The sequence below is a fragment of the Aedes aegypti genome, chromosome 2, assembly GCF_002204515.2.
Source record: "Aedes aegypti strain LVP_AGWG chromosome 2, AaegL5.0 Primary Assembly, whole genome shotgun sequence".
NCBI lineage: Eukaryota > Metazoa > Arthropoda > Insecta > Diptera > Culicidae > Aedes > Aedes aegypti.
The window spans coordinates 400,277,917-400,302,812 of record NC_035108.1 but is presented as its reverse complement, the minus strand read 5'-3'; the positions used below and the strand labels follow the sequence as shown (position 1 = coordinate 400,302,812).

Here is a 24,896-nt window from a genome sequence, read left to right as displayed (position 1 = left end):
AGGTTAAGGAAGGACCCTTCACTAATACCTATTCCATCTAACTCAGTGCTAATCGTCAATCGCCACAAACAGCACTCTTACGAAACCGCCTTATCGCTAAAAGGTAGTTAACCTGCTGCACCTAGCCGATGAACCTGCTTGAAACTAGTGCATCGATTAGAAAAAAAAACATCACGATAGCCAAGTCTGTTTATACCTAGCTCCTGCATCAAAGTAAGAAAAAAAAACTTGTTCTAAGCCTCCGAACGGTTACTGTGTTCGTTGTGAGTAAGAGGTACATACCTTCATACTTACCTCCATTGATACCGGTATCGTAAATTGTCGCCCAGCGAATATCCTCCAACCGGAAAGTTATGGTCTTGCTGTGCTGGCTCAGTAATTATCGATTTCGCTTGGAGCTTCCACCAGTCAGTCCGAGGAACTTGATCTTGAACCTTGATGGGAGACTGCTTTGAGTGACGCACCGAGATGCCATTTCCATGCAAATGCGTCTGGCAGCAGTAATGATACACACACCTTCCGTGTCCTCCCTGAAACCTACAAACTGGCCAACCGACCAGCCAACCCGAGCAGAACAAACTAAGGTATTCCATACCAGATAATTTTCAATAGTTTCTTCAACAGTAAACTTTTTAAAAATGCCATTTTGAATAGTATGATTGTCCATCAACGAAAATTCAATTTTTGCCAATGATCAGTTCTGATTTCGATATTCGACCACCACTCTATCGTTGAAACATTGGAACAAATGTCAAATAAAATAATTAATAATTTCAGGCAAAAATCGTTACAATCTTCTATGCCACGATTAATGCGTTATATATTTAGGTTAAGTTAGGTTGAGTAAATTGAAAACGTGTTTTTTCCCTTATAAGCTGGTGAATTCAACTCACTTTCAAAAATTCCCAACTCCTACGGCAAATGAAATGTAATGTGTTGTTAACAAAATGTTAACGAAAAATTTAGTTATAATAAATTAGGATGAAAACACTATCTAACACAAACCACCTAGATATAAGAAATGAATGCAATGTTTGGAATGATACAGCAATTAATAAAAAACAAGTTGCTCGTTCCTGCTCGGGAACCGTTGTTATATTGAAATGTTCAGAGCGGTGAACGTTCTTCCACAGCTTCATGCGGTTGGGCGACACGAGAGGGCGCAATTCATAACCATTTACCTACTGCTCTGGATTAATTATTTCCCAGGTTACAAGTAGGTATTCGTTGAGCTCGTCGTTGATGCGGTATTAACGACGTTGTTGAAGGTTTTTGCTTGGTGAATGCTTTTTTGGGTACCTATCCTCGAAACATATGGTCGCTTTGAATGCCGCAACCTTGATTTAGTGGATACAATGACGACAGTTCTTATGTTTCGCTTAATAATGTTTTTTTTTATAGCTTACTTTTTACTTTCGATACTTGGATGTCCGTTAAAAAATGCAAGTTTAATAATTATTTATGTCACTTCAAGCTTTTTTTTAATTTCTTTATTAGTATCATTCCAAACATTACTTTCATTTCTTATCTAGGTGTTCTGTGTCAGAAACCTTTATTATCCTAATTCGGTATGACTAAATTAAGCTTCTATTAACATTTTATTGCAACATATTACATTTCATTTGCCGTCGCAGTTCAGAATTTTTATAGGTGAATTGATTTTACCTGCTTATAAGAGAAAACAACACTATCAGTTAACTTAACCTAAATATATAAAGCATTAATTGTAGTAATAGAAGATTGCAACGATTTTGGTCTAAAATTATTAATAATTTTGTTCGACATTTGTTCCAATGTTTCAACATTGGATAGTCTATGAACTCATTGGACAATACCAGGGAGAAAGCTTCAGGATCATTTTCAAAAATTTATTTTGAATTCTTTGCAGAGCTTTCTTCCTGGTATTACAACAGCTAGTCTATATTGGTACAACATACAACATGGCTGGCCTGAAAATTTGTTTGAATATAAAAAGCTTGTCCTTAAGACATAGTTTTGATTTTCTATTAAATAGATAGAGACATTTTACATATTTGTTACATTTGGCTTGAATGCCCTCAATGTGATTTTTGAAAGATAAATCCTTATCTAGCATGAGCCCTAGATACTTGACTTCAACTGACCAATTTATTGGAACCCCTCTCATCGTGACAACATGTCTACTTGAAGGTTTCAAATAAAAAGCTTTTGGTTTATATGGGAATTTTATTAGTTGAGTTTTGGAAGCATTAGTAGAAATCTTCCATTTATGCAAGTATGAAGAAAAAATATCCAACTCTTTGCAATCAACTAAAAATGACACGCAAGCTTCGTCCTCTGGCGGAGAGGCCTGTGTCATCCGCATACAAAGATTTTTGGCATTCCTGAAGTAACTCAGGTAAGTCAGATTAGAAAATGTTGTATAAGATTGATCCCAAAATGCTGTCTTGAACAACATCAGCTCTCACAGGAAGTCTTTCAGACCTGGAGCTCTGATAATTAACCTGACATGTACGATTTGACAGATAACTTTGGATTATTCTAACAATGTATGTTGGGAAATTTAAGTTTTTTTTTAATTTTACTATCAAGCCTTCATGCCAAACACTGTCGAATGCTTTTCCTATGTCTAGAAGAGCAAGACCAGAATAACCTGCAGATTTGTAGGAACGAATCAAATATGTTACACGTAAAAGTTGATGAGTGGTCGAATGTCCATGGCGGAATCCAAACTGTTTATTGGCAAAAATTGAACTTTCATTGATCAAGACCATCATTCTGTTCAAAATGACCTTCTCAAAAAGTTTACTGATAGAAGAAAGTAAACTGATTGGACGATAGCTGGAAGCTTCTGCAGGATTTTTGGCTGGTTTTCAAATTGGTACAACCTTGGTTTTAAAATTGGTACAACCATTTGTATGGAAAGATCATCGTCTATAATCACGAATTCAAATTTTGCCCCTGGCTTCAACAATGGAATTTATTGAAGTTTCAAGAGCATTGTCAATATCAATTTTTGTTTGCAAAGAAATGCTAACATAAAGTTAGTACCGATGTTTCATATGTGTTGCAGTCGGCTCGAAATTGAAAGTGGAGCTGATAGGATTAAGAATCGCTTCATGGGATATTTGAAATGTAACAAGGACATGAGCAGAATCGAAATCAGCATGAGTAACTAATTGGCTACAAAGATGACTAGAGTCGGTTAAGACCAAATCAATCGTAGAAGGTTTTCTAGAAGAGGAAAAACAAGTACGGGTTCTCAGGGTATTGAATTGAGAAATATCCTGAAGAGCACATCAAAAAAAAATCCTGCCGTTGGAACTATTTTGTGAATTATTCCATGAGCGATGTTTGGCATTAAAGTTACCAATGACAAAAAAAAAATTGACTTATTGCGGGTTAATTTGGAGAAAATTTACTTTCTGTCCATGGCATTGAAAAGGCAAATAAGCAGATATGAAAGTATATTTATCAAACTGTGTTTCAACAGAAACACCCAAAGTTTCAAATGACGAAAATAGTTCATGTTTTATACGCCTATGAATGATGATTGCAAATCTCTCACATGCCCCATCAAGTCAATTATTACGATACACAAAAAAAGTTAGGATTTTTTTTTTAGTTTGGATTCAGGTTTTAAATAGGTTTCAGTAATAACTGCTATATACGCGTTATTATCTGTAATTAAAAATTTGAAATATTTTATTATTTAAATAATTATTTATTGGATCCATTAGAAAAACGTTATCCAATAACAATTTGATTAGTAAATTTTACTCCAAGCTTCAGTCATAGTGGTGGCTTTGAACATTGCATCAATCATTAGATTAAATTGTTCAGTTAGAAAATTAAAATCAGAGGCAGACATATCACTTGAAGTGGGTACATTATCTGATGATTTTCCGTTAGAATTTTCGGTAGACGAAGAGGCGTAGTAGAAGTTTCCTGTGGCGCAGGGGATTTTCCATTTGATTTGAAACAAGTAGAATGGGTACTCATAGTATGTATGCAATGTTTTTTGCACCATGAGCACACTGAAAATTTCCTCCAGGTTTCTGGAATTGTTCTCATGTCACACGGACATCGAACATAAGTCTTGCTTTTTCTAAAGCTTTAATATTATTGAGATCACTTTCGTTAAAGTGTACTAAATAATATTCTTGAGAGAGCCCTTTCCGAAGGATACCAGATTGCGTTCTCTTTTTCATAATGATTACTTGGACTGGGGAGAATCCAAGTAAATCATTTATTCCATTTGTGATTTCATCAGGTGGCTTACGACAGTCTAAAAAATATACAATAAGATAAATCGTTCTAAAATTGTATAAATGTGTGAAAAACGCATCATGTCCATGCGCGTTAGGCGAGGATTCATGTTTTATAGAGTCATCAATCGAAATTGAACACAAACGATATAATTGAAAAATGGCACAATTAGTTTCCATAAGTTAAGGTCACATATCCACCCCAGTTTATTCAGCACCACGAAAACGGATGAAATCTAAACCTTCGGAACGGGGCAGTGGCAATTAATGCTGCAAGCTTATCACTTACCCACCCATCACTTTGACGGTGCCCCGTTTTCCTCAAGCTGAGAATGGAAATAATAGCCGGGTGCTGATTACTGATTATTTCCGCCCAAAACCAAAACAACCAGTATCGATCCGCCATGCGGTATTGATGATGACGTGTTGGCTCACCGGAGCGTGTATACTTTTCCTATTAAACATACGCGAATCATGCGTCATCCAGCGCACTACGGGTCGGAAGTTACAATTTGCGACCAAATTCCAAGCAAATTGTTCAAAAACACATGTTCTATCGTCAATTGAATTTTGTCAATTTTGTGGGCTTCGTGGCCGTGCGGTTAGCGGCGTCAGTCGTCTAGGCGTATTGTGCCACGAGGTGTGGGTTCGATTCCCGCTCCAGTCGGTGAAAACTTTTCGTCAAACGAAAAATTCATCACTGGGCTACTGGGTGTTCCGTGTTGTCCGTTGCCTAATGTTTGTGATTGTTCAGTCTGTGCAGCCTTTGGCTGAAGATGGTGTAAATTGTCTTTTATATAATATCACATGATAATCATAGATTTTGTGTTTTGAAATATATATTATTTCGACTTTTGTCGTGAATTTCAGATTCCTAGCCCATAATGCAATACTAACGTTTTTTACCATCTTTGTTTTCCGTTTACTACAGTGAACCAGAACCACCCAACTCGATGGTTATGCTGCATGACATTACCGACAAACCGACCGGTTGGATCCAGCTAGTCAAATCGCTGATTCGAGTGGTCCCACTGGAACATCCGATGGGTCCGAGCGTAATCACCCTGCTGTTGGATGACAGTCCACTGCCAACGAAAGACTCAGTGTTAGAGGTGAGTTCATCGATTCCATCGAACTGTGGTTCCATTTGTTCTAAGAAGCGGTCATTAATCATCTTACGCAACAACTGAAATAAAATTTTCTATCGGAAATTCTAATATTAATTATGGCTTGATTATTAAAAAAACACACCCGTCGTTGTCGTCATTGATATTACTCAAAGAATTCTAATCAAGCATTTCTTCACATATTGAAATTACTATATTTCTCTTCGGTTAAAATCGGGAAACCGAGATTCGCACAGCTGATTCTCAGCTAATACATTGTCCGGTTGCTTAGCAACGAAGCACGATTTACTGATACTCGGCTTTTATTAGCTGAGATCTCAGGTAATTTGTTTGTCGATTACTCGGCTGTGCGGATCTCGGTTAAAATTAGCCGAGATTCGGCATTCTGAATTAAGTGTGTAGACAAATAAATTGGAGTGGAAAACAAGCCAACTTATTTTTCGATTTTTGGCCTATGAGCGGTACCACTGTCCTTCTCAACGAAATGCTGCGTAGGGCGTCAGTTCATTGCAATTCAACCACCCCAAATGTCAGCCGCGGAGATTTTGAAGCAACGACCCCCCCACCATATCTCTGTCTCTTTTATGTGCGATTTATTTGATTGACAAATGACGAATGAACCCACCCTGCCCCACACAAAGGTGTCCGATAATAAATTGATCATCTGAAATAGGAATTAGTGTCTGCTGTCGCAGTAGACTGATAAGCGCGGTGAGAGTTTGTGCAGTCATCGACCAATACGCTGAACTGGACGCTATCGACCGGCCGTCAATTGAATAGTAACGTGCGACCTTGATTGGGGGGTAAACCTCGCACATGAGTAACGCTTTTAGCACTCTCGCCTCGCTGTATCTCGAAAGGCTTATACGGGTATTATATTATACCGTATAGAGAATAGCCCGCAGTCAATGGGATCAGCTGCCGAGATCAATACCTCCGCATCGGCAGTTGCCGTAGGGCGTAGGCCTCATGCGTTGGAAGTTGAAACGACTGGGGTAAGATGGCATACGGCCTCACTGGGACAAATCATGCTTCTCCGCTTAGAGTTCAATGAGCACTTCCACAGTTATTAACTGTAAGCTTTCTTTGCCAAGGTTGCCATTTTTGCATTCGTATGTCGTGTTGGCAGGTACGAGAGTATAACTATTCCCAGGGAAGTTAAGGTGATTATAAAACGAAGCCAAACTTTGAATTTTCAATTGCACAAGACGAGAGAATATGATAAAAGTTCGCGTTGAAAACCAATCAAATTGCTTGCTTGCTGGTGGTGACCAATAGGATAGATTTTCAACGCGGAGCGCTGTTTGGTTCTTAAGGCTTGTGCTTTTGAAAATTTAAGGTGTGGCTTCGTTCTATAATCACCTTAAGGAAATTTACATTACGAAAAGATCCTAGACCGTCCGGAAATTCCAGCCCAGACACATTCAGCATGGCTTTGCTTGTCGCGGACTCTAACCACTGGGCTAAGGAAAGATCATAGTAAAATTAAATAATGATAAGTAATTTTAGCGGATGAAAAAGGAAAGTAAATTCTGGTAGGATTTATTGGCATTATATCAAGGAAATCTCACACAACTTTTTATCTGAGTCTAATCTAATCCATCCCTTCTAAGAAAAAGTAAGAATTTTTAATACAAATTGGTGGTTCAAAATATCGTGTTTACTCCATACCCTCATTCGAACCAATTTCAGATTCTGAGTGTCCTCCCAAAACTTGAGCTCATTTGGAAAAGGAGATTTGAGTTTGTACCTTTTAACTCCGCTTTGACAGCTTATTTTTTATAGGTACGCGTATTTCGTCTACTGCAGTGTCAGTTAATCGCATCCACTTTTTTGATTTTCTTCGGAATTCGATTACGTTAAAGACTCATTTGGATGAAAACTGAGGCTGTATAAGTCCTTCAAAGATGTCATGGGAATTACTATAAAAAACAATCGATAATTAGTTATTCATTTCTATCCAAACGAAAAATCATAAACAGTGCTCATTTATCTTCTGAACAGTGCAAAGTTATACATCCTCTCTATTGCTTGAAGAACGTTTATATCGTTATATGTAATATAGGATTGCACTTCACGACACAAAAAGTTAGGTTGCGGCGTCATATATTGACGAGTTTTGAACTACATCTACTTATAATTCTTTTAGAAATTCCTTTAGAATACTCACAGTAATTTTCCCAGGAGCTGATCTAGGAGGTTTACTTGAATGAATTCCAAGAGTAGGAAAACTAATATTGTTTATACTTCAAAGGAGTTTCTGGGATATCTTTTGTGGAACTTCCTGGGTGAACTTCTGAATGAAGGTTGGCGATTTAAACAAAATCATTAGACCTGTAATCTTCTTCTTGTTTTTGGAGTTACGTCCCAATCAGGACAAAGTTTACTTCTCATCTTAGAGTTCTTATGAGCACTGCCACTATTATTGACTGACAACTCTCTTTGTCAATTTGTATTTTTTGCATGTGTATATCGTGTGGCAGATACGAATATACTTCATGCCCTGGTAATCGAGAAAATTTGCTTAGCGAAAAGATCTTTGACCTCTGATGTAGTGGTCGGTATTAATTCTGGAAAAAACGTAGTAGATATGGCTTAATAATTTCTGACGGAAACTAAGATAAATGTTGTTTTCAGAAAGGTTACTCTGAACACTTTCTTTTCTTCTAAAGTATTAATTTGAGTAAAGGGATTTGAGCAAAAACCATGAAGTGATGCAGTAGGATAGACATGAACTTATTTCTTTTAGAAACTGTTCCTGATACATTTGTGGAGGTGTTTTTCAATGCCTAAAAATGTAGTATGCCCTATAAAAAATGCGAAAATCGTCATATCATGTTTTATTTTAGTTTTTATATGGAAAATGAAACCAAACAAAATTGTTATTATTTGTATGATTTGATCTGTTTTTCGCTTTAGACGTAATTTTTATCCGTTACTATCTCCTTATTGGAAGGAGTCGGAAGCATACATTCAAGGTTTTAAAACGTCAACGATGGGGTGAGATTCTTATCTCGAACATTCGCCCTTGCCAAATGATAGAATCGATTTATACCTAGAGTGCTGGAGACGTAAGGTTCTATTAAGAATCGGAATTTTTCCAATACTAAATACAAAGCAGTTTTCTCCTGAATGGATAACAAATCTAGAAAATAAAACCGTTCGTTTCTTCATTAAACGAATTATTAATAATGGACGTTCTTCTTTTTAGAATTTTGTTGACTATACGCAAAACAACTGTTTTATCAGTTTTGACAAATGATCCATTCTTACTGGAGCCTTAAACATATTTTAAAACAAACGGTCCATTCTGGAGAGATGTGGGTAAACCTTTATAAAAGTGTGATAAGCGGCTCTGTTGTGCTAAAACCCTATGAGCTAATGTTGATCTAAGTTGTTTCTAATCAAAAGAACAAAATTCTTCCTGAAAAAAATCTTCAACGAAAAATAAAAGCACATTAAACTCATAAGTATCACGCGAATGCTCCCAAAACCATGACCATGGCAAAAAAAATATCAAAGAAAATACGTTCTCTAATACCTTCTCCATCCTCTGATACCAAACAAATTAATATTTTCAACAATGAAGTGTGATTTTCGAAGGCGCAGAATTGATCTCCTGCGTACACGACGAACAAATGCATTTTCTGTCGTTTAGAGAGAATAAAACCTTCAAACTTTTTTACTTCAGTACAGCTTTACAGGTTCATAAAAAATACATATGACAAACATTGTCTTATATAGTGAAGTTATTTCAGAATATAAGCACTACAGTAATCAGAAACTACATTCGCTCTCCAAAACAATGAAAATAACGCTTGTGAATACTTAATTCACGTTCAAACAATTTTCGCATTTTTTATGGGTCATACACATGAAGAAGTTTTTATGAGTGGGAGTCTTCCAGAAATTACTTCAGACTATACTTCTTAGAATTCCTACAATGATTCTTGCAGAGATTTCTCTTTAATTACACAAAAGAAGAATAATCACTAAGCATTCTTTCTCTAAATTCATCTAATAATATTTCCAGAAATTTAACTCAGATATTTTTCAATGATAGCCAAAAACTTTCTTTCAACGATTCCACTAATTGCTTCAAGAATTATTCCAAGATTTATTAAAAAAAATAATTTCCAAACAATTTGCCAGGGAAATTTTCTTTTTTTTAGGGATTTCACAAGCAATTCTTCCAAAATGTCTTTCAAGGATTTCTAATTATTAGACTCTTGTTGAAATTCCTGTGGATGCCCTTGGAGAAATTCCTGTATCAATCAATTTGAATCATGAAACTATTGTATCCAAGAAATCCTCCCGGAATGTTTCCTAGAATTCTTCCAATAATACGAGTACATGCAAAAAAGCTATATTATGTCATAAAATTACTCATGGAATATTTATCTTACACAACAACTAGTGGTTCCGCCATATATATTAGTATGAAAATTTGATTGCCTAAGACATTTATTAGAAGAACTTCTACAGAAATTCCCAATGAAAACAATGTTGAAAATTATTTGGAATGGATTTCTCTAAGGAATCTGTGAATTCAATTATAGATCTATTTTTTGATAATTCTCCGAAAGTATCTCCTAAGGGGTCGTTACTAGAACTGCAATAAGAATAATCAGATCGTAGGTGGGATCCGCCAAATTTTGTTTTTTTTTTTTTAATTTCATTTCGTAGCAAGATCAAAGCAAACAAACACATAACATCTGTATCGATTCATGGTCTGTAATGTTGTAACAAGCTTGATATACAACAGCAGCGGACGAGAGCCTCAACGAGAGAGCGACGAATAAACTCGCTTATTTTCCATTGAGGAGTAGCAATAGCAACACTGTTATGCCCCCGATTCAATCAGAATTGTAACAGAAGATGATCTCATGATGAGTCATGAGAGCTTAACTTTTCTACTAGCAGCTTCATTTTCTACCGCAAAACAATTATTCAAATCGCGATAACTTTTTTGTTTCTCAATATTTTTGCACCATTTCTTCACAAATCATCAAAAACTCTTCTAGTTTAAAGTATCTGTGTCGATATTGATCATTGGCCATCTGGTGGTGTTCCAAAATTCCTTGAAAACTGACGCGTAGCTATAACTCATGTAAATATCTGAGGCTACAGAATTTTTATCGTATTCGGATATTCACTCCTCGGAATGATACATTAATGCGAGTATGTTGAGAAAAAATGAAGCAATTTGGTGCAGCCGTCTTTGAGTAATGAGAATTTATGTTTCTGGTACCACACTGGACAAATCAAGATATTGAAAACTCTAAAAACCTCATATCGTAGTTCTCAGATTTCGCGAAGAATACTGAATCAATTTGTATATTTTTTTCAGAGTTGCTCCTTAGTACCTGGCATTGTATAGTATACATTTTATTTTATTTTATTTTATTTTTTTGATAAATTGACCAAAAACAAAATGGCCGCCAAAGACATTTTATATGGAGAATGTCGGTCCCCCAAGGAACATCGGAAATCTTCAAAACTAGATCACCAATAATTAATATCGACACGGATTCTTAAACTAGAAGTTTTTTTTAGGTCTTGTGAAAAAATGGTGCAAAAATATTAAGAAACAAAAAAGATATCGCGATTTGAATATTTTTTTAGCGGTAAAAAATGAAGCTGCCGGTAGAGGGGTTAATGATAGTTTGCTGTAAAAAAAAGGAATTTGGTGCAGCCATATTTAAGTAATGAGCATTTAGGTTTCCGTTTCTGACACCAAGCAGGCCAAATAAAGATCTTGAAACTACAAAAAACATCATATACCTACACACCTAAAAAATCTTAGATTTACACGTAACGTTATTTTAGTTTCAATCATGCAAAGCCATTTCTCATGTATTATTCAATGATAAAACATATAAACACATCTATTATATCCAACATTGTTACCAAATTCCTTAACGCGAAACGTCTTCTCTCAAAGAATGTTGCATGCAAAACGGCTCGGTTTACATGATTTTTCCGCTGAAAATTCAATCATAAATAATGCACATGGAATGACAAGCCGTCGATTCATCCATGTGCATCATTTTTGGCAGAATATTCGGCGTAGAATCGAGTAAACCGAGCATACTTGTTTGCAATTTCACTTTCAAGATGCAAGAAAGTATGCAATATTGGCGAATGTTGGATGTAAGATCATAAAATGTTTCAGTTTCACTCAAGATTGTAAGTATTTTCGAATGCAATGAGACAGTTCACATTATTTATCGTTGAATATTCAGTTAGAACTCGTTTAACATGATTGTCATAGAAGTTTACGTACCATGTAAATTTAAGAATTTTTTGCTGTGTACCTAGTAATTTTCAGGTATCTCCAAGAATACTTAACTAATTTGTATGATTTTTTCAGAGTAGCTTTTTACTACCTGGCATTGTATAGTCCAGGGTTAAAATAAAACATATTCTCAGTTTTCTCGAAATTCAATCCCTGAGCATAACTGTTAAACTTGTTAAAAAATTGTCAATACTTCGATTAAGGTACCGCGGGGAAAGTGGGTAAATGGGGTAAGTGAAAACAATTGATATATTTTACTGAGTTTGTGAATTAACGTTTTAAACTCATGCGTAAACCTTTGAGGCCATTGAGAACATTACGTTAGATAAGAGATTTCTGAGATTTTTCAGCCATTATTGCATAATAGAGCGAAAAATTGTTAACCTGTCAACTGTTACTCCGTAACAAGTTGGCGGCGTACAATCTTATTTTAATATTTTCAGTGGAAAAAAGTTGCGTAAAATAATTTTCTGTACCACTTCTTAGTTGTCCTCTGTGACAGTTTCAAACTGCAATAAAAAAAGATTTAGAATTAATTCGACGTAGACCTAAAAATAACTAAATTTAAACATCGTCAATTTTCTTATCAGGTGGGGCAAGTGAAAAGTTTATCATTAGAGATTGAATTTGTGTTTTCTCTTTAAGTAGCCATAAGTAAACATGATTCGCAATTATCATAGAAAAACATAACGTGCTAATGATTCAAGAAACACTATATTCAAGCGTTAAAAGCTATTGGAAATCATGGAACTTCTCTAAAAGATGTTGCCAAACTTTACAATATTATTATGTCTACTTCGGGCAGCCAATTAAAAGGAAGACGTTGACTGAAAAGTTGCAATATTAGAGAACACAGGGATATCTCGTGGGATGTCTATGTAAAACTAGTTCAAACCATAAAAATAGGGTATAGGTCTATTCACATAAAAAAGATTCAAGTTATCCGACGTCATATCCGACTTTCTCAAAAACAAATAACGAGCGGTCTAAATTCTACAGAGCAGACATGCAATTGCTGTCCTATAATGTAAGAACTAACATTGGAAATGTTGCAGTTATAATGTTGTCGAATCATTTCAACTAACATAACTGAACGGAAGAAAATTCAAGTGAGAAGAATAACATTTTCTTTCTTTATATGTTACTTATGTTATTGTTCATTGGGAAGCCTTAACAAATGTTAAAGCTAATAGAAATCGTGAATATAACTGTTTGTTTTTGAATTTCTTGTTCAAAACGGTACACTTTTCACTTGCCCCACTTTTGGGGCAAGTGAAAACTAAGGAGACATTTTTCAAAAACTTTTTCTGTATATTTTTCTTTAATTTTTCATAAAAATCAATTTCAGCATGCTGCTTATATTTGGTGGGAGTCAAGCTAAAAAATATACACGACATCATTTGTTTCAATTTGAAGTCTCTAGAATTTGAAGAATCTCAACTATGCGAATTCCATTACCCACTTGCCCCACGGTACCTTATATTTAATAAAATAACCTAGATTGTTATACGATCAATTCCGGAACATATAAGTTACTAGGTTGCTATTGTGCTAGAAAATACAGTCAACGCTCCACTCGATATTGAGGGTACCATCGAGTTAGGCAGGTATCGAGTTAAAGAACATACAATCAGCGCAAATGGGATCCAAAGGATTATCGAGGTAGTCATGAAAATCAACTTTTACTCTGATTCTCTAACTCGATATCGAAATACAAAACATTGAGTAAGGGAGACTGTAATTGCATTTATTTGGTATTTAGCCTTCTAAAATTGAAGACTCCTAAAACCTAATCATTTGTGCAGGGAATTTGTAAGGCCCTTTTAATAAAACTAATTTCAACTGAAAATTGAGAAAACGTAGTACAGTTTCAAATCAAGTTAAAAATATCTCTCATCTAGATGTTTCAAACACGAATCAAATTTCTCAAGCAAGCATCCACTTTAATTTCCTAAACCACTTCGCGTGTCACATACGGGTCGCGTTTCTACGTTATCTGCTGGCAAACGTTGATTCTATCGCATTATTTCTCTTTCCACAGGTGGCCGACATGATAACGCACTCAATCAGACGCACGCCCAAACGGGAGCGCAACCTTTGCGTGATTCTGGGCTGTCTGGCGGAGAAACTGGCTGGCCCCAGCAGCATAGCGGTACTGTCGGACGTCACACTCGGCTATCTGCTGGGAAATCTGGTAAGATTAACCGGGGAGCTGAAAAATTCCTCATCTCAAAAGTTTACGCTTTCGTGTAAGCTTAGCTAGCTATCTATTCGTGTTATCATAAATGCTCGTCAGTCACGCTTGTCGCCTAGAATGAAATTTTTGCACTACCGCGCAAAAGTTTGAGATCATCCCATGACAAATCTACAAAAGTGTTTAGTCCACATCTAATTGAAACTCACTATGGTACATTCAAAATGCAAAGAGTTAACCTTACTTCGTAATTTAAACCAAAATTTCGTTTACTTAATTTTTACTTGAAACAGTGATTTTTTCAAATTTTTTCTTACCGTTGGATCTACCAAAATTTTAAATCAATGCGCCATTAGAACCATAATCTTATAATCTATGAAGATCATGTGCAAAATTTTGGCACATTTTTTAAAAAAATCAGTTAAAACACTTTCGTATGTTTTTTGTGACCCCAAACTTTTTGCACGTTCGTGTAAGTTTTCCAAAAATGACTCTTCCCCCCGTCGTTCACAGGATGAAGGCATCAATCCGGACGTGATGCTGTTCTCACTGATTGCACTGGAGAAATTTGCACAAACGAGCGAAAACAAAGCAACGATTAAGGTAGGTATCGTGGAGGTTTGAATCAATTGCCATAGGTCTAATCACGCTTTTTGTACGTTCTCAATTTTAGCGCAAGCTGGCCCTTTACCCGGAAAATCCACTGTCGCGACTCGAACGGCACACGGACAGTAAAGAATTCATTCTCAGACAGGTTGGCTTCTGTGCTCGATGGTGCCTTGATAACTATTGTAAGTACTTACACCTGTAACAGGGCTGGGAGCGAATCACTTTTTAGTGATTTGGTAACTATTTTCGTAACAAAAAGTCAATTTTGCACCATTTTTGTGATCTGATGATAACAAACTATGGGCTGGGTTAGATACAATTTTCTACTATTGTTACCCAAGATTTCCCCTGGGACTCCTCTACAAATTTATTCCGAATTGCCTTAAATTCGTTTTGCACCTCTACGACATTCGAAATCTTCAATATATCGTAGATTGTAAAGTTGCCATGAAAGGGATTTTTTCAGAAATTATAACCTGTAACCGTCGTGTACAATCCTTCCTTTCAAGATGCTGCTCAATTCAGTTGACTTGATTTCTAAACAGCATTCAAATCTCATTCCGGACGGATGAATGTTGAGAAATATTTCAAATTACAACAGTTCACTTCCTTTTTATACATATTTTGAACATTTTAGCCACTAAAGTCACTATCAGGTATTGCAGAATTCGTTCTCATTGATTTCGGAAGCACAAAGTAAGCGACGAAAAACATCGCATCTGTATCGGTCTATGATCAGCAATGTTTCGTAAGTTGTAACAAGCTTGATAAATAGCAGCAGCGAAAAAGACGCCCAAACAGAGATCGTTGATAAAATTATTTTCTCGCTTTTTATCATTGGGGGTAGGTGTTTTACTTTACTGACATGATAAACAATCCCCAAGCATCCTATAGCAATAGTGCCCCGGTTTGAATCTTGTTTGAATGGGTTTTATCATGCACTGTTTTCCCCCCGATATAATCAGAGCTGTAGAAGTAGATGTTAAACAGACTCTCAAGATGTGTTGCGCATCATGATTGTTACAGAGAGCAATAAGTGAGAGATACTCTCAATTTTCTTAGAATTTATCCCCTGGTCACTATTTTTTGTCTCTACGAGCGCTACCAGCCCTGCTGTATAAGGCAAGTCGACGAACACGACTTGATGTCTGCTGTCAACGCCAACCACTCTCGACCAGACTTGATTTATTGCATTTATTGTATAAGAGCTCTCTCACACTCAAGTGTCTCGAATGTGGGCCCAACTCATATGGTTTTCAGCTCGTTATGCTGCTGCCGATTTGCAGTCGAGCCTTCTGTTCTGTGGAACTCTGATGGGCGGGAAAGATAACGGAGCCATCACGCGCTGCTGGTATCTTGATGATGCTGCCTTCCTCACTATCTCCCTATTTAAGGTGATGAAACTTTCGCTTCGGTATCTGTGCCGGACCTTGAGGCAATTTGGGCCGAAAACCGTTAAAGTGATTCAAAGGGAAAGGTGTCTTCGGTTACAAGAATTGTTGGTCGTACAACGTGTTTGAAAACCAGTTGATGATTTTATAAATAAGTTGTACTTTTAAACACCATTATTCCATCCGAGATACGTGTACCTACAATGCTGCAATAATAGCAGCGCATGTCGATTTTGATACAAAATGCTCAACTTTGGCATGCTCTAGTTGTTTGTCCCTTTCAAGCAATACTTACTACACAAACCGTTCAAAGTTTGTATGATCGAAGCTGAGTGATTCATTCAACTGATCATAGTTTTCTTCTAAATGCTCTTGAAGATTAGTTCTTTTAGATATACTCATCAGCTGCAACTTTGTCGAAACCCGTTTTAAGATAGGACGTCTCTGTATTTAGTTATTTATTTTTATCCCAACGAAAAACTGATAGTGTGGATTCTGTTAGCTTCTACTATGACAAAGAAAAAGGACATACTTAGAATCGGATTGAATGTTCGATTATCTCAACTGATTAAACGCAAACAGGCCAGCACCATAGTGGTTGTTAATTGATTACGTAAGGGTTTGTGGGAGGATTCAAATTTCTTACGCGTCATATAAATTAGTTTTAATTTTAATACAAAAAGTCTTAGCATGAAGGGTGGGGGGTTATGTTCTTCTTCTTCATGGCATTATGTCCTCACTGTGACAGAGCCTGATTCTCAACATTCATCGTTTTAGCAATCATAATAGTAAACTGAAGGTACAAAACATGATTCAATGTAGGTAACATTACAAAACTAAAAGACATGACATGTAGTTTTTCCAAAAAGCTCTCAGTGAAGCATAATTATATAAAATAAATAATTTAGTATGATTAACCAACTTAACTTTTGCATGGTGGATGAGGAATTTGATTCCGTAATATGAATGATTTAAATTAAAAAAATGGTTAGGATTTCCATGATTCTTATTCCGGACGCTTGCTCACTTCTGCCTTATATTCCGGACAGCTCATGGAAATCATAATTAGAAATGTCAAATCATCAATTCCAATCACGCAACTACTAGAGAGACGTCTAAGGCAGTTGAGCATTCTACATTTATATTGACAATTATGAAAAATGCGCTCGAAAACGGGCCTCCATAGTGGGAACTTTTGTACGGCTAATATTGAAACATTTCGTGTGAAATGTTTCCCATACAAAGTAAAGTGTCCGGAATTTGAATAAGAATGGTAAATAGAAATGTGTGCCCTTTTCATGATTATTATTCCGGACATCACCTGATTAAGGCCCAAGTAAAAATGGAACAGATGGCAAAACTGAAAAAGCAGAAAACTGCTTCAAAATCGACAAATCGAAAAAAAATGATCACATGGCTATTTTAATTTGAAAATGAAACAGCTGTGTATTTGTATTTGTATCGATTTATCGATGTTGAAGCAAAAAACTTTTCAATTTTGACTTTTGCTTCAATTTTACTTGAGCCTTAATTTAATTCCTATTTTGTTCTATACCGTTTCGATTAATATTACGGGCAGCTAGCTTCTTATTCCGGACACTCTACTTTGTATGGGAAAGATTTCACACGAAAAGTTTAAATTTTTGCCATTCAAAAGTTCTCACTTTCTAATTACAGTTTGAATTACATTATTCACATGAGCTGTACATAATAATGAAGTTGATTATTGAATTTTCTGTATCCACTTACCCCACGGTACCTTATATGTTTTCAGCCAAGTTTGACTGCTTTACTAATAAAAAAAACGATTTTAAAAACGTTACGTAATATGTGAATAAGTCCAAAAAAACATTTTTTCATGTCTCTTTAGATTTTGTCACACCCCTTTGCTCAAATTTTGGGTATATTTTGTTTTCCGTGTCCCTTCAGAAATTTCAGATAGGAACAACCCCAGTGTTAAAACTAAAACCCCTGTGGTGTTTTTGTCGACTAAGCGAACGTCAAACATGATCAAAAGTGTCAAAGTTTATTTATGAACCTAATTTTGAATTTAAAGTTTAAACATGATATAGCCGTTATTTGAGTGGGAAAAATTGCTAAAGTAGTTGCAGTAACATGCTCTTTCGTGTTATTAAATAAAAACAAGATTTCATTAAAAATTTTAGGACCCAATTAGCCATTTTGCAGATGAATATCGTGTGCCAAGCACAAATATACTCTACGCTACGTTGCTGTCTATCAAGTAATCACTAGAATTAGTCCTAAAAGAAGCTCCGAAGGTATTTGATGAGAAATTCATGCGATAAAATTCCTTTAAGACAATGCTAGATGCATTCTTATTAAAAAGTTTAAAGAACCTGTGCCAAAATTGTGGAATTCATGAAGGAATTTCTGGAATAATCTCTGAAAAAAATGAAGATATCCCAAAGCTTCTTTTTGATTCCTAGAAAAATCTCTAGAGAATCTTGGAAAATTCGACACACGAACCTCTGTTGGAATTTTTGTAGCAAGTTTGTTAAATGTAACTCATAAAGATTTCTCTGAGAAAATCTAAGAAAAACTCTGGGAAAATTAGGAATTCCAGTGAAAACTCCTAGAAGCATTGATCAAAGAAATTTGTTTTCGACTTATCTGAAAGAATGATTTTGGTGTATATCGTGTACCCTTCAATTGCATTAGGGATATTTTTATCAAATTTCCAATAATGCTTCAGTCGCAACTTTTATCTGAGACATTTGAAGGTGAAGGCTTTTCCTAGTGGGACAGTAGTTCTCGCAAAAATCTGACGAAATCTCGAAGGAATGCTTTCAGAACCCATAGGAAAGTTAAAGAATTTCAGACAAAACTGAGGAGTTTTGCGAAGGAATTTTAAAGGAAATCTTGTGGAAATCATTCGAAAAATTTCTATGAAAAATCCTGCATCAACTCTTCGTAAAATTTCCTTGAAAAAGCACATCCCAAGTAACCACTAGTCCGCTAATTCGCCTTTTTGGTCCTATAGAGCTATTATACGGCTAATATAGAGCATGTGTGCTCTATAATAGCACTATATTAGCACGGAAGGCGAATTAAAATGCTATTTGGTTACTTGGGATGATCGAAAATCAATCCAGGGATCGTTTCACATGAAATATTTGCAAACGTTGAAAAGAACCTAGGAAAACTTTCAACGAATATCTGGGTAAATTTCCATCAAATTTCTTAATGGAATCACCGGTGAAATCCTTGGCGAAACCTTTCGAGAAACTCTAGAAAAAATCCTTTGAAAACTATTCACAGAGTTAATGAATCCTTAATGGAATTCCTTAAGAAGTGACAAGGCATTTATTGGGAGTATGAGAATGAAAGATTGCATTACAAATTCACTTGAAGACAATTACTTGCAACAAAAATCCTGAACATACACCTGATAGAGTCTACTCAAAAAAACATTTAAAGGATTCACTCTGAATTTTCATAAGAATACTTTTATAATCTTCTGAAGAATTCTCTCAGAATCATCAGAAGGTTTCTCTTAGCATCTTTAGATGGACTCCCTCAGAATCTTGAGAAAGATCGCTCAGAATCCTCAGAAGGATTCTCTGCGTATCTTCTTCTTCTTCACATTATGTCATCGCTGGGACAAAGCCTGCTACTCAGCTTTGTGTTCAATGAGCACTTCCACAGTTATTAACAGAGAGCGTTCCTTTACTAAGTTGCTATCTTCGCATTCGTACATCGTGTGGCAGGTACTATGATACTTTATGTTCAGAAAATTCAAGGAAATTTCCAATACGAAAAGATCCTGGACCGATTGGGAATCGAACCCAGACACCTTCAGCATGGCTTTGCTTTGTAGCCACGGACCCTAACCACTCAGCTAAGAAAGGCGCCTTCTCTGCGTATCCTCAGAAGGATTATCTTCAAATTCTCAGAAGGATTATTTACAGATCCTTAAAAGGATTCTCTTCGAATCGTCGGAAGAATTATCTCAGAACCCTCTGAAAGATTCTCTCAGAATCTTCAGAAGGATCCTCTCAGAATCTTCAGAAGGATTCTCTCAGAAACCTCAAAAGGATTCTCTCAGTATCCTCAGCAAGATTCTCTCAGAATCCTGAGAATGATTCTCTCAGAATCCTCAGAAGGATTCTCCCAGAATCCTCGGAAGGGTTCTCTTAGTTTCCTTAGAAAGATTCTTGAAGAATCCTAAGAAGGATTGTCTAAGAACGCTCAGTAGGATACTCAGAGTTCTCAAAAGATTCCCTCAGGATCCTAAAAAGGATTCTCGCATAATCCTCAAAATAATTCTCTCAGAATTAAGAGAGGAATTCTCTCAAAATCCTCATAAAGATTCTTTCAGAATCCGCAGAAGGATCCTCTTAGAATCCTCAGAAGGATTCTCTCAGAATTCTCAAAATGATTCTCTCAAAATCGTCAGAAGGATTCTCTCAGAAACCTCAGAAAATTTGTCTTAGTATCCTCAGAAGGATACTCTCAGGAATCTCAGAAGAATTCTCTTTGAATCCTGAAAAGGATTCTCTCAAAATCCTAGGAATGATCCTCTCCTCGGAAGGATTATCTCAAAATCCTCAGGAGGTTTCGCTTAGAATCCTCATGGAGATTCTTTTCTAATCATCAGAAGGACTCTCTCAGAAACCACAGAAGGGTCCGTTCAGAATCCTCCGAAGGGTTTCCCCAGAATCCTCAGAAGGAGTCTCCAAGAATCCTGGGAAAGATTTTCTCAGAATCTTCAGAATATGTTTCTCAGAATCCTGAGAAGGATTCTCTCAGAATCCTGAGAAAGATTCTCTTAGAATCCTGAGGAAGATTCTCTCATAACCCTGGGAAGGATTCTCTAAGAATCATGAGAAGGATTCTCTAAGAATCCTTAACGAGATTCTCTCAGAATCCTGAGAGAGATTCTCTCAGAATCCATAGAAGGATTCTTTCAGAATCCATAGAAGGATTCTTTCAGAATCCTGAGAAGGTCTTTACAAATTCCTACTACGATTTTTCACTAATCATTCAAGCCACAACAATTCTCCCACGATTTTTTTCCATTAACAGGGTCCTAACATTTTTGGTAAAATCTCATTTTTGTTAAATAACATGATCAGAAGGCCGGCTCCAAAGGCACGTTCCCCAGTAAAATTGGGACAGGGCTTGAGAACCTTATTTTTGTTTTAAATCTGACGCTTCCAACATATTAAGGTGACACGGGAAACCGTGTTAGTTTCGCTATCTTTTGTCTCACTCTAACAATTATCATCAAAACTTTGCAGAAGCAAATCTCTAGTTTTAGTGAGCCGATTAAACTGGAAATTTAATGGGTTGTGCACTACATATGTATAATTATAGTGATACATTTTTCGCATCGATATATTGAGTGGTGCCTGAGATTTGCTTCTTCAAATGGAGAGGGTGATAGGTGCGGCTTTAAGGCAGTTTCTAATTCGCTCTGGGAGCTCAAGATCAACCTGAGTTATTGTATGATGGGCGATAAATATATGGAGCACTTCACTCGAGGGTTCCAGAGATTATTTAATTTATCTCACTGTAAATATTTTTTTTGTGAAATTGTTGGACAAATTGATAAAGAAATCTTTTGGAAAATACCTGGACTAGACCATGAAGAAGGTTTTTTATTTCTCATAATATTATAAGTAAAATTGCTGCCTGCAATCTTAGTGCTGGAGAAATTTACAAATAACTCAATAGAATCAAGATGGAATTTCATGAAGAATTTGTGAGAGAATTATTTCAGAGAATTCTGTTGTAATGACTAGAGGCTCCAGATACTGTTATGCGACTCATCCATGGTTCTTCATGTATTACTTCACATGATTTTCGAGAAAGAATTGAGATGTTCTTCCAGTGATTTTTTTGCAGAGTTTTTTAACAGGATGCTTGGAGAAATTCCCCTTCAAAATTTTCTCCAGAAAATTATTCATTAGTGTTATGCTGATTTTTTTTAATAATTTCAATAGGGATTGCTCGAAATTCTTCCAGAGATTTCCTTGATAGACCTAGTCTATATCAATTCCTCCAGTTGTTCACGATGAGATCTCCCACACATTCCTACGTGATTTTTTTTTTCTGGAAAATTCACCTAAATTTATTCCACGGCTTTTAAAGTAATTCATTTAGAGATATTTCAAGTAGCTCCACTATAGATTCCGATTTTTTCCGTAAATAAGCAAACTATTTCACGAAGATTCTTTTGAAAATTGTCCATTATTTACTCCAAGTTCTCTGAAATCTTCGATTTTTCAATTGTCTTCAGATCTCTCAGAGTAACTTCCAGGATATCTTCCAAAGATTGATACACACATAAAATCGTCTTAGGATTCCTCATGAAGTTCCTTCAGATATTTCTCTAGGAATTTCCCTAGCATCTCATCCAAGGATTATTCCAGCAGATTCTTTTAAATATTTTCAAATAAATTTCCCATTCTTCAACTACTTCGTATAAAATTTACACCAACAAATGCTACAGGATTAAGGGCCGTAGCATATAGCTGGAGATATAGCTCTCTGAAGTTGACCATTTTGTATGGGAAAATGGCTTTGGTGCATTTTTATGTCCGATACTGTATGCACAAAATATTAGAAGATCTTCTTTAATGAAATTTGTGTTTTATAAAGAATTAGAGTATAGAGCAAAATTTAAATTAAGGTTTAGTGAGCTCGATCAAGTCAACATTCATAATTCGAATCCGGTCCGATTCCTAACAAGTACTTCTCCAAAATTTTTTCAGTCCTCATCGACGGCCGCAAGTACTCGTACGAAGTGGCGGACGTCGACAACGTGAACGTCATGCTCAACACCCGGGACGTCAGCGAGTACCTCAAAATCTCCCCGGACGGTTTGGAGGCGCGTTGCGATGCGTACTCCTTCGAAAGCGTCCGTTGTACCTTCCAGGTCAATACCGGCTGCTGGTACTACGAGGTGCTCATCATCACTCCCGGAGTGATGCAAATCGGCTGGGCCACCAAAGACTCGAACTTCCTGAGCCACGAGGGCTACGGCATTGGGGACGACGCGTACTCGATATCGTTCGACGGCTGTCGGAAGCTGATCTGGCACAATGCCCGCTCGATGTCTCACGATCTGCACATATGGAAGGGTGGCTCGGTGTTGGGCTGTTTGCTAGATCTGGACGCGCGGGAGGTCATTTTCAGTCTGGACGGAGTGGAAGGCGGCGTGTTGAAGCAAGTGTTTGGCAGCGCAAAGGATGGGTTCTTTGCGGCGGCCTCGTTCATGTCCTTCCAGCAGTGTAGGTTCAACTTTGGTTCGACGCCGTTCGTGTATCCACCGAAGAATCGTCAGTTCATGAGCTTCAACGATCATGCGCAGATGAAGGACCAAGATAAGGTTAGTATTGGGGGTGAAAGCCCATGTTGCATATAGTTCGTCATTTGGCACAAAATCCTTTCCTGATTCTAAAATGAAGAGTGTCCAGAGAAACCTTCAGAGACTATTGCGTTGCTTCTCAGATTCCTCAGATGTCTGGTAAGATTCTCTGAGGAATACAAATCTTAACTCCCAGTTCCTTTTGGAAGTCTCTAAGGTTCCAATTTCCAAGACACTTTGTGGCTACCAGCCTTGCACAAGCGGTAGCCTCTTGGTATCAAAGTTAAAGGTCTTATTCGAAGATGTTAATTCATTCCATTAATATTGCAGATTGTGCTTCCGCGGCATCTCTTCCTGGAGCAGCTACGAAAGCTCAGCGTACGGGAGGATTCGTGCACGCTGTGCTTCGACATGAGCGCATCGATTCGAATAGAGCCCTGTAAGCATCGTGGGTTCTGTACGACCTGTGCCGCCCAGCTGCAGTTCTGTCCGATGTGTCGTGCCGAAATCGTTAGCACCGTGCAAGAGGTGGACCTGGACAGCCCCCTGTCGGATGAGGTAATTGCGACAACCTGATGATAGTGATGGTGAGCTATATATGTTTGCATCGATCGAAACTGCAATTGCCTAAGTAGGAAAAGCGAAGTGGCATTAGAAGATAAGAATAGTCGGAATTCCGAAACATTCAGGAAGGAAGAAGAAAACAAATTTTGTGATAATACGAATATTTAAAAGAATAGCTATCGTTAATTTTAATCTTATCGACAAAGTAGAGCAGATTTTACTTTAAATGTATATGGCCATTGTGAGACAACCACATTTAAATTTCTTATCAAGCTTCTGATTAGTTTAGTGTAATGCGTTTGTAACAAATTTTGTAATTAAATTATTTTATCTGGCAAGTTTGATATAAAGTCTTCATAATATCTAGAAAAATATTGATTGATTTGAAATCAAACAAGGAAAGTTGATAGTCATACTTTAATGAGATTAGTGATTGATTTCTAAAGAATACATCTCATTAGACCCTAATTTTATCAATGCAATAGCATAACACTTTAGAGAGCGCTGTTCTTCTAATGAGTTTGCAAGATAAAATCACTGGGTAAGCATTACTGCGCTGCGCTGAAATGATCAATCATCTTTGGCATTAACTGACATCGATTAGTGTAGGCCTTCCAGAAAACAAACGTCTTCCGTACAACAAAATTTGCACAGATTATATCGTAGGACTAAAAATCAAAACTAGATCTGAGTTTGAACTGAACAACCGGAAGAGGAGTCATCATGGTTCCTGCTCTTTAGGTGGGCTGGAAAAAACATTATCAAGTTATGCAGGTCAAGGCCGTAGAAATCTTTTTCTATGCCGTTGCGGTTGCTCGAAACGAAATCCTTAAATTTCCGAAACAGTTTCTTTGGGGATGATTTTGCGCGTTTTAAATAATAATTACACTCGTTCATTCGTATACACATTAATACTGCCAGTGATGGCCACACGTTTTAAACTAGATAACTAGTTTTGCTTCTTATCTCAGGATTGTACTATAGAACTATTGGAGCTCACCTGTACCACTTTTCAACCGTCGTTAACAGTTGCAGTTGAAAATCTAATATTTTAGGCGCACAAAAGAAGCATTCAAAATTTACTGTACTCAAACCTGAAAATGTGAGAAAATAAACTTTTATTCTAAATTTAA

The 24,896-nt window shown here is 36.6% G+C and overlaps 1 protein-coding gene across 3 annotated transcripts in view; it reads left to right on the top strand.

Moving 5' to 3' along the window:
- The window catches only part of LOC5577916 (RING finger and SPRY domain-containing protein 1), a 50,784-nt gene extending 25,888 nt beyond the window's left edge, over window positions 1-24,896 (top strand). For all 3 annotated transcript variants that reach the window (XM_021847135.1, XM_021847137.1, XM_021847136.1), the window contains 6 exons: window positions 5,179-5,359; window positions 13,714-13,866; window positions 14,380-14,469; window positions 14,540-14,657; window positions 22,604-23,220; window positions 23,530-24,896. In XM_021847135.1, coding sequence (XP_021702827.1) covers window positions 5,179-5,359; window positions 13,714-13,866; window positions 14,380-14,469; window positions 14,540-14,657; window positions 22,604-23,220; window positions 23,530-23,775 — 1,405 coding nt within the window. In that variant the 3' untranslated portion in view covers window positions 23,776-24,896. The remainder of the gene's footprint in view (window positions 1-5,178; window positions 5,360-13,713; window positions 13,867-14,379; window positions 14,470-14,539; window positions 14,658-22,603; window positions 23,221-23,529) is intronic.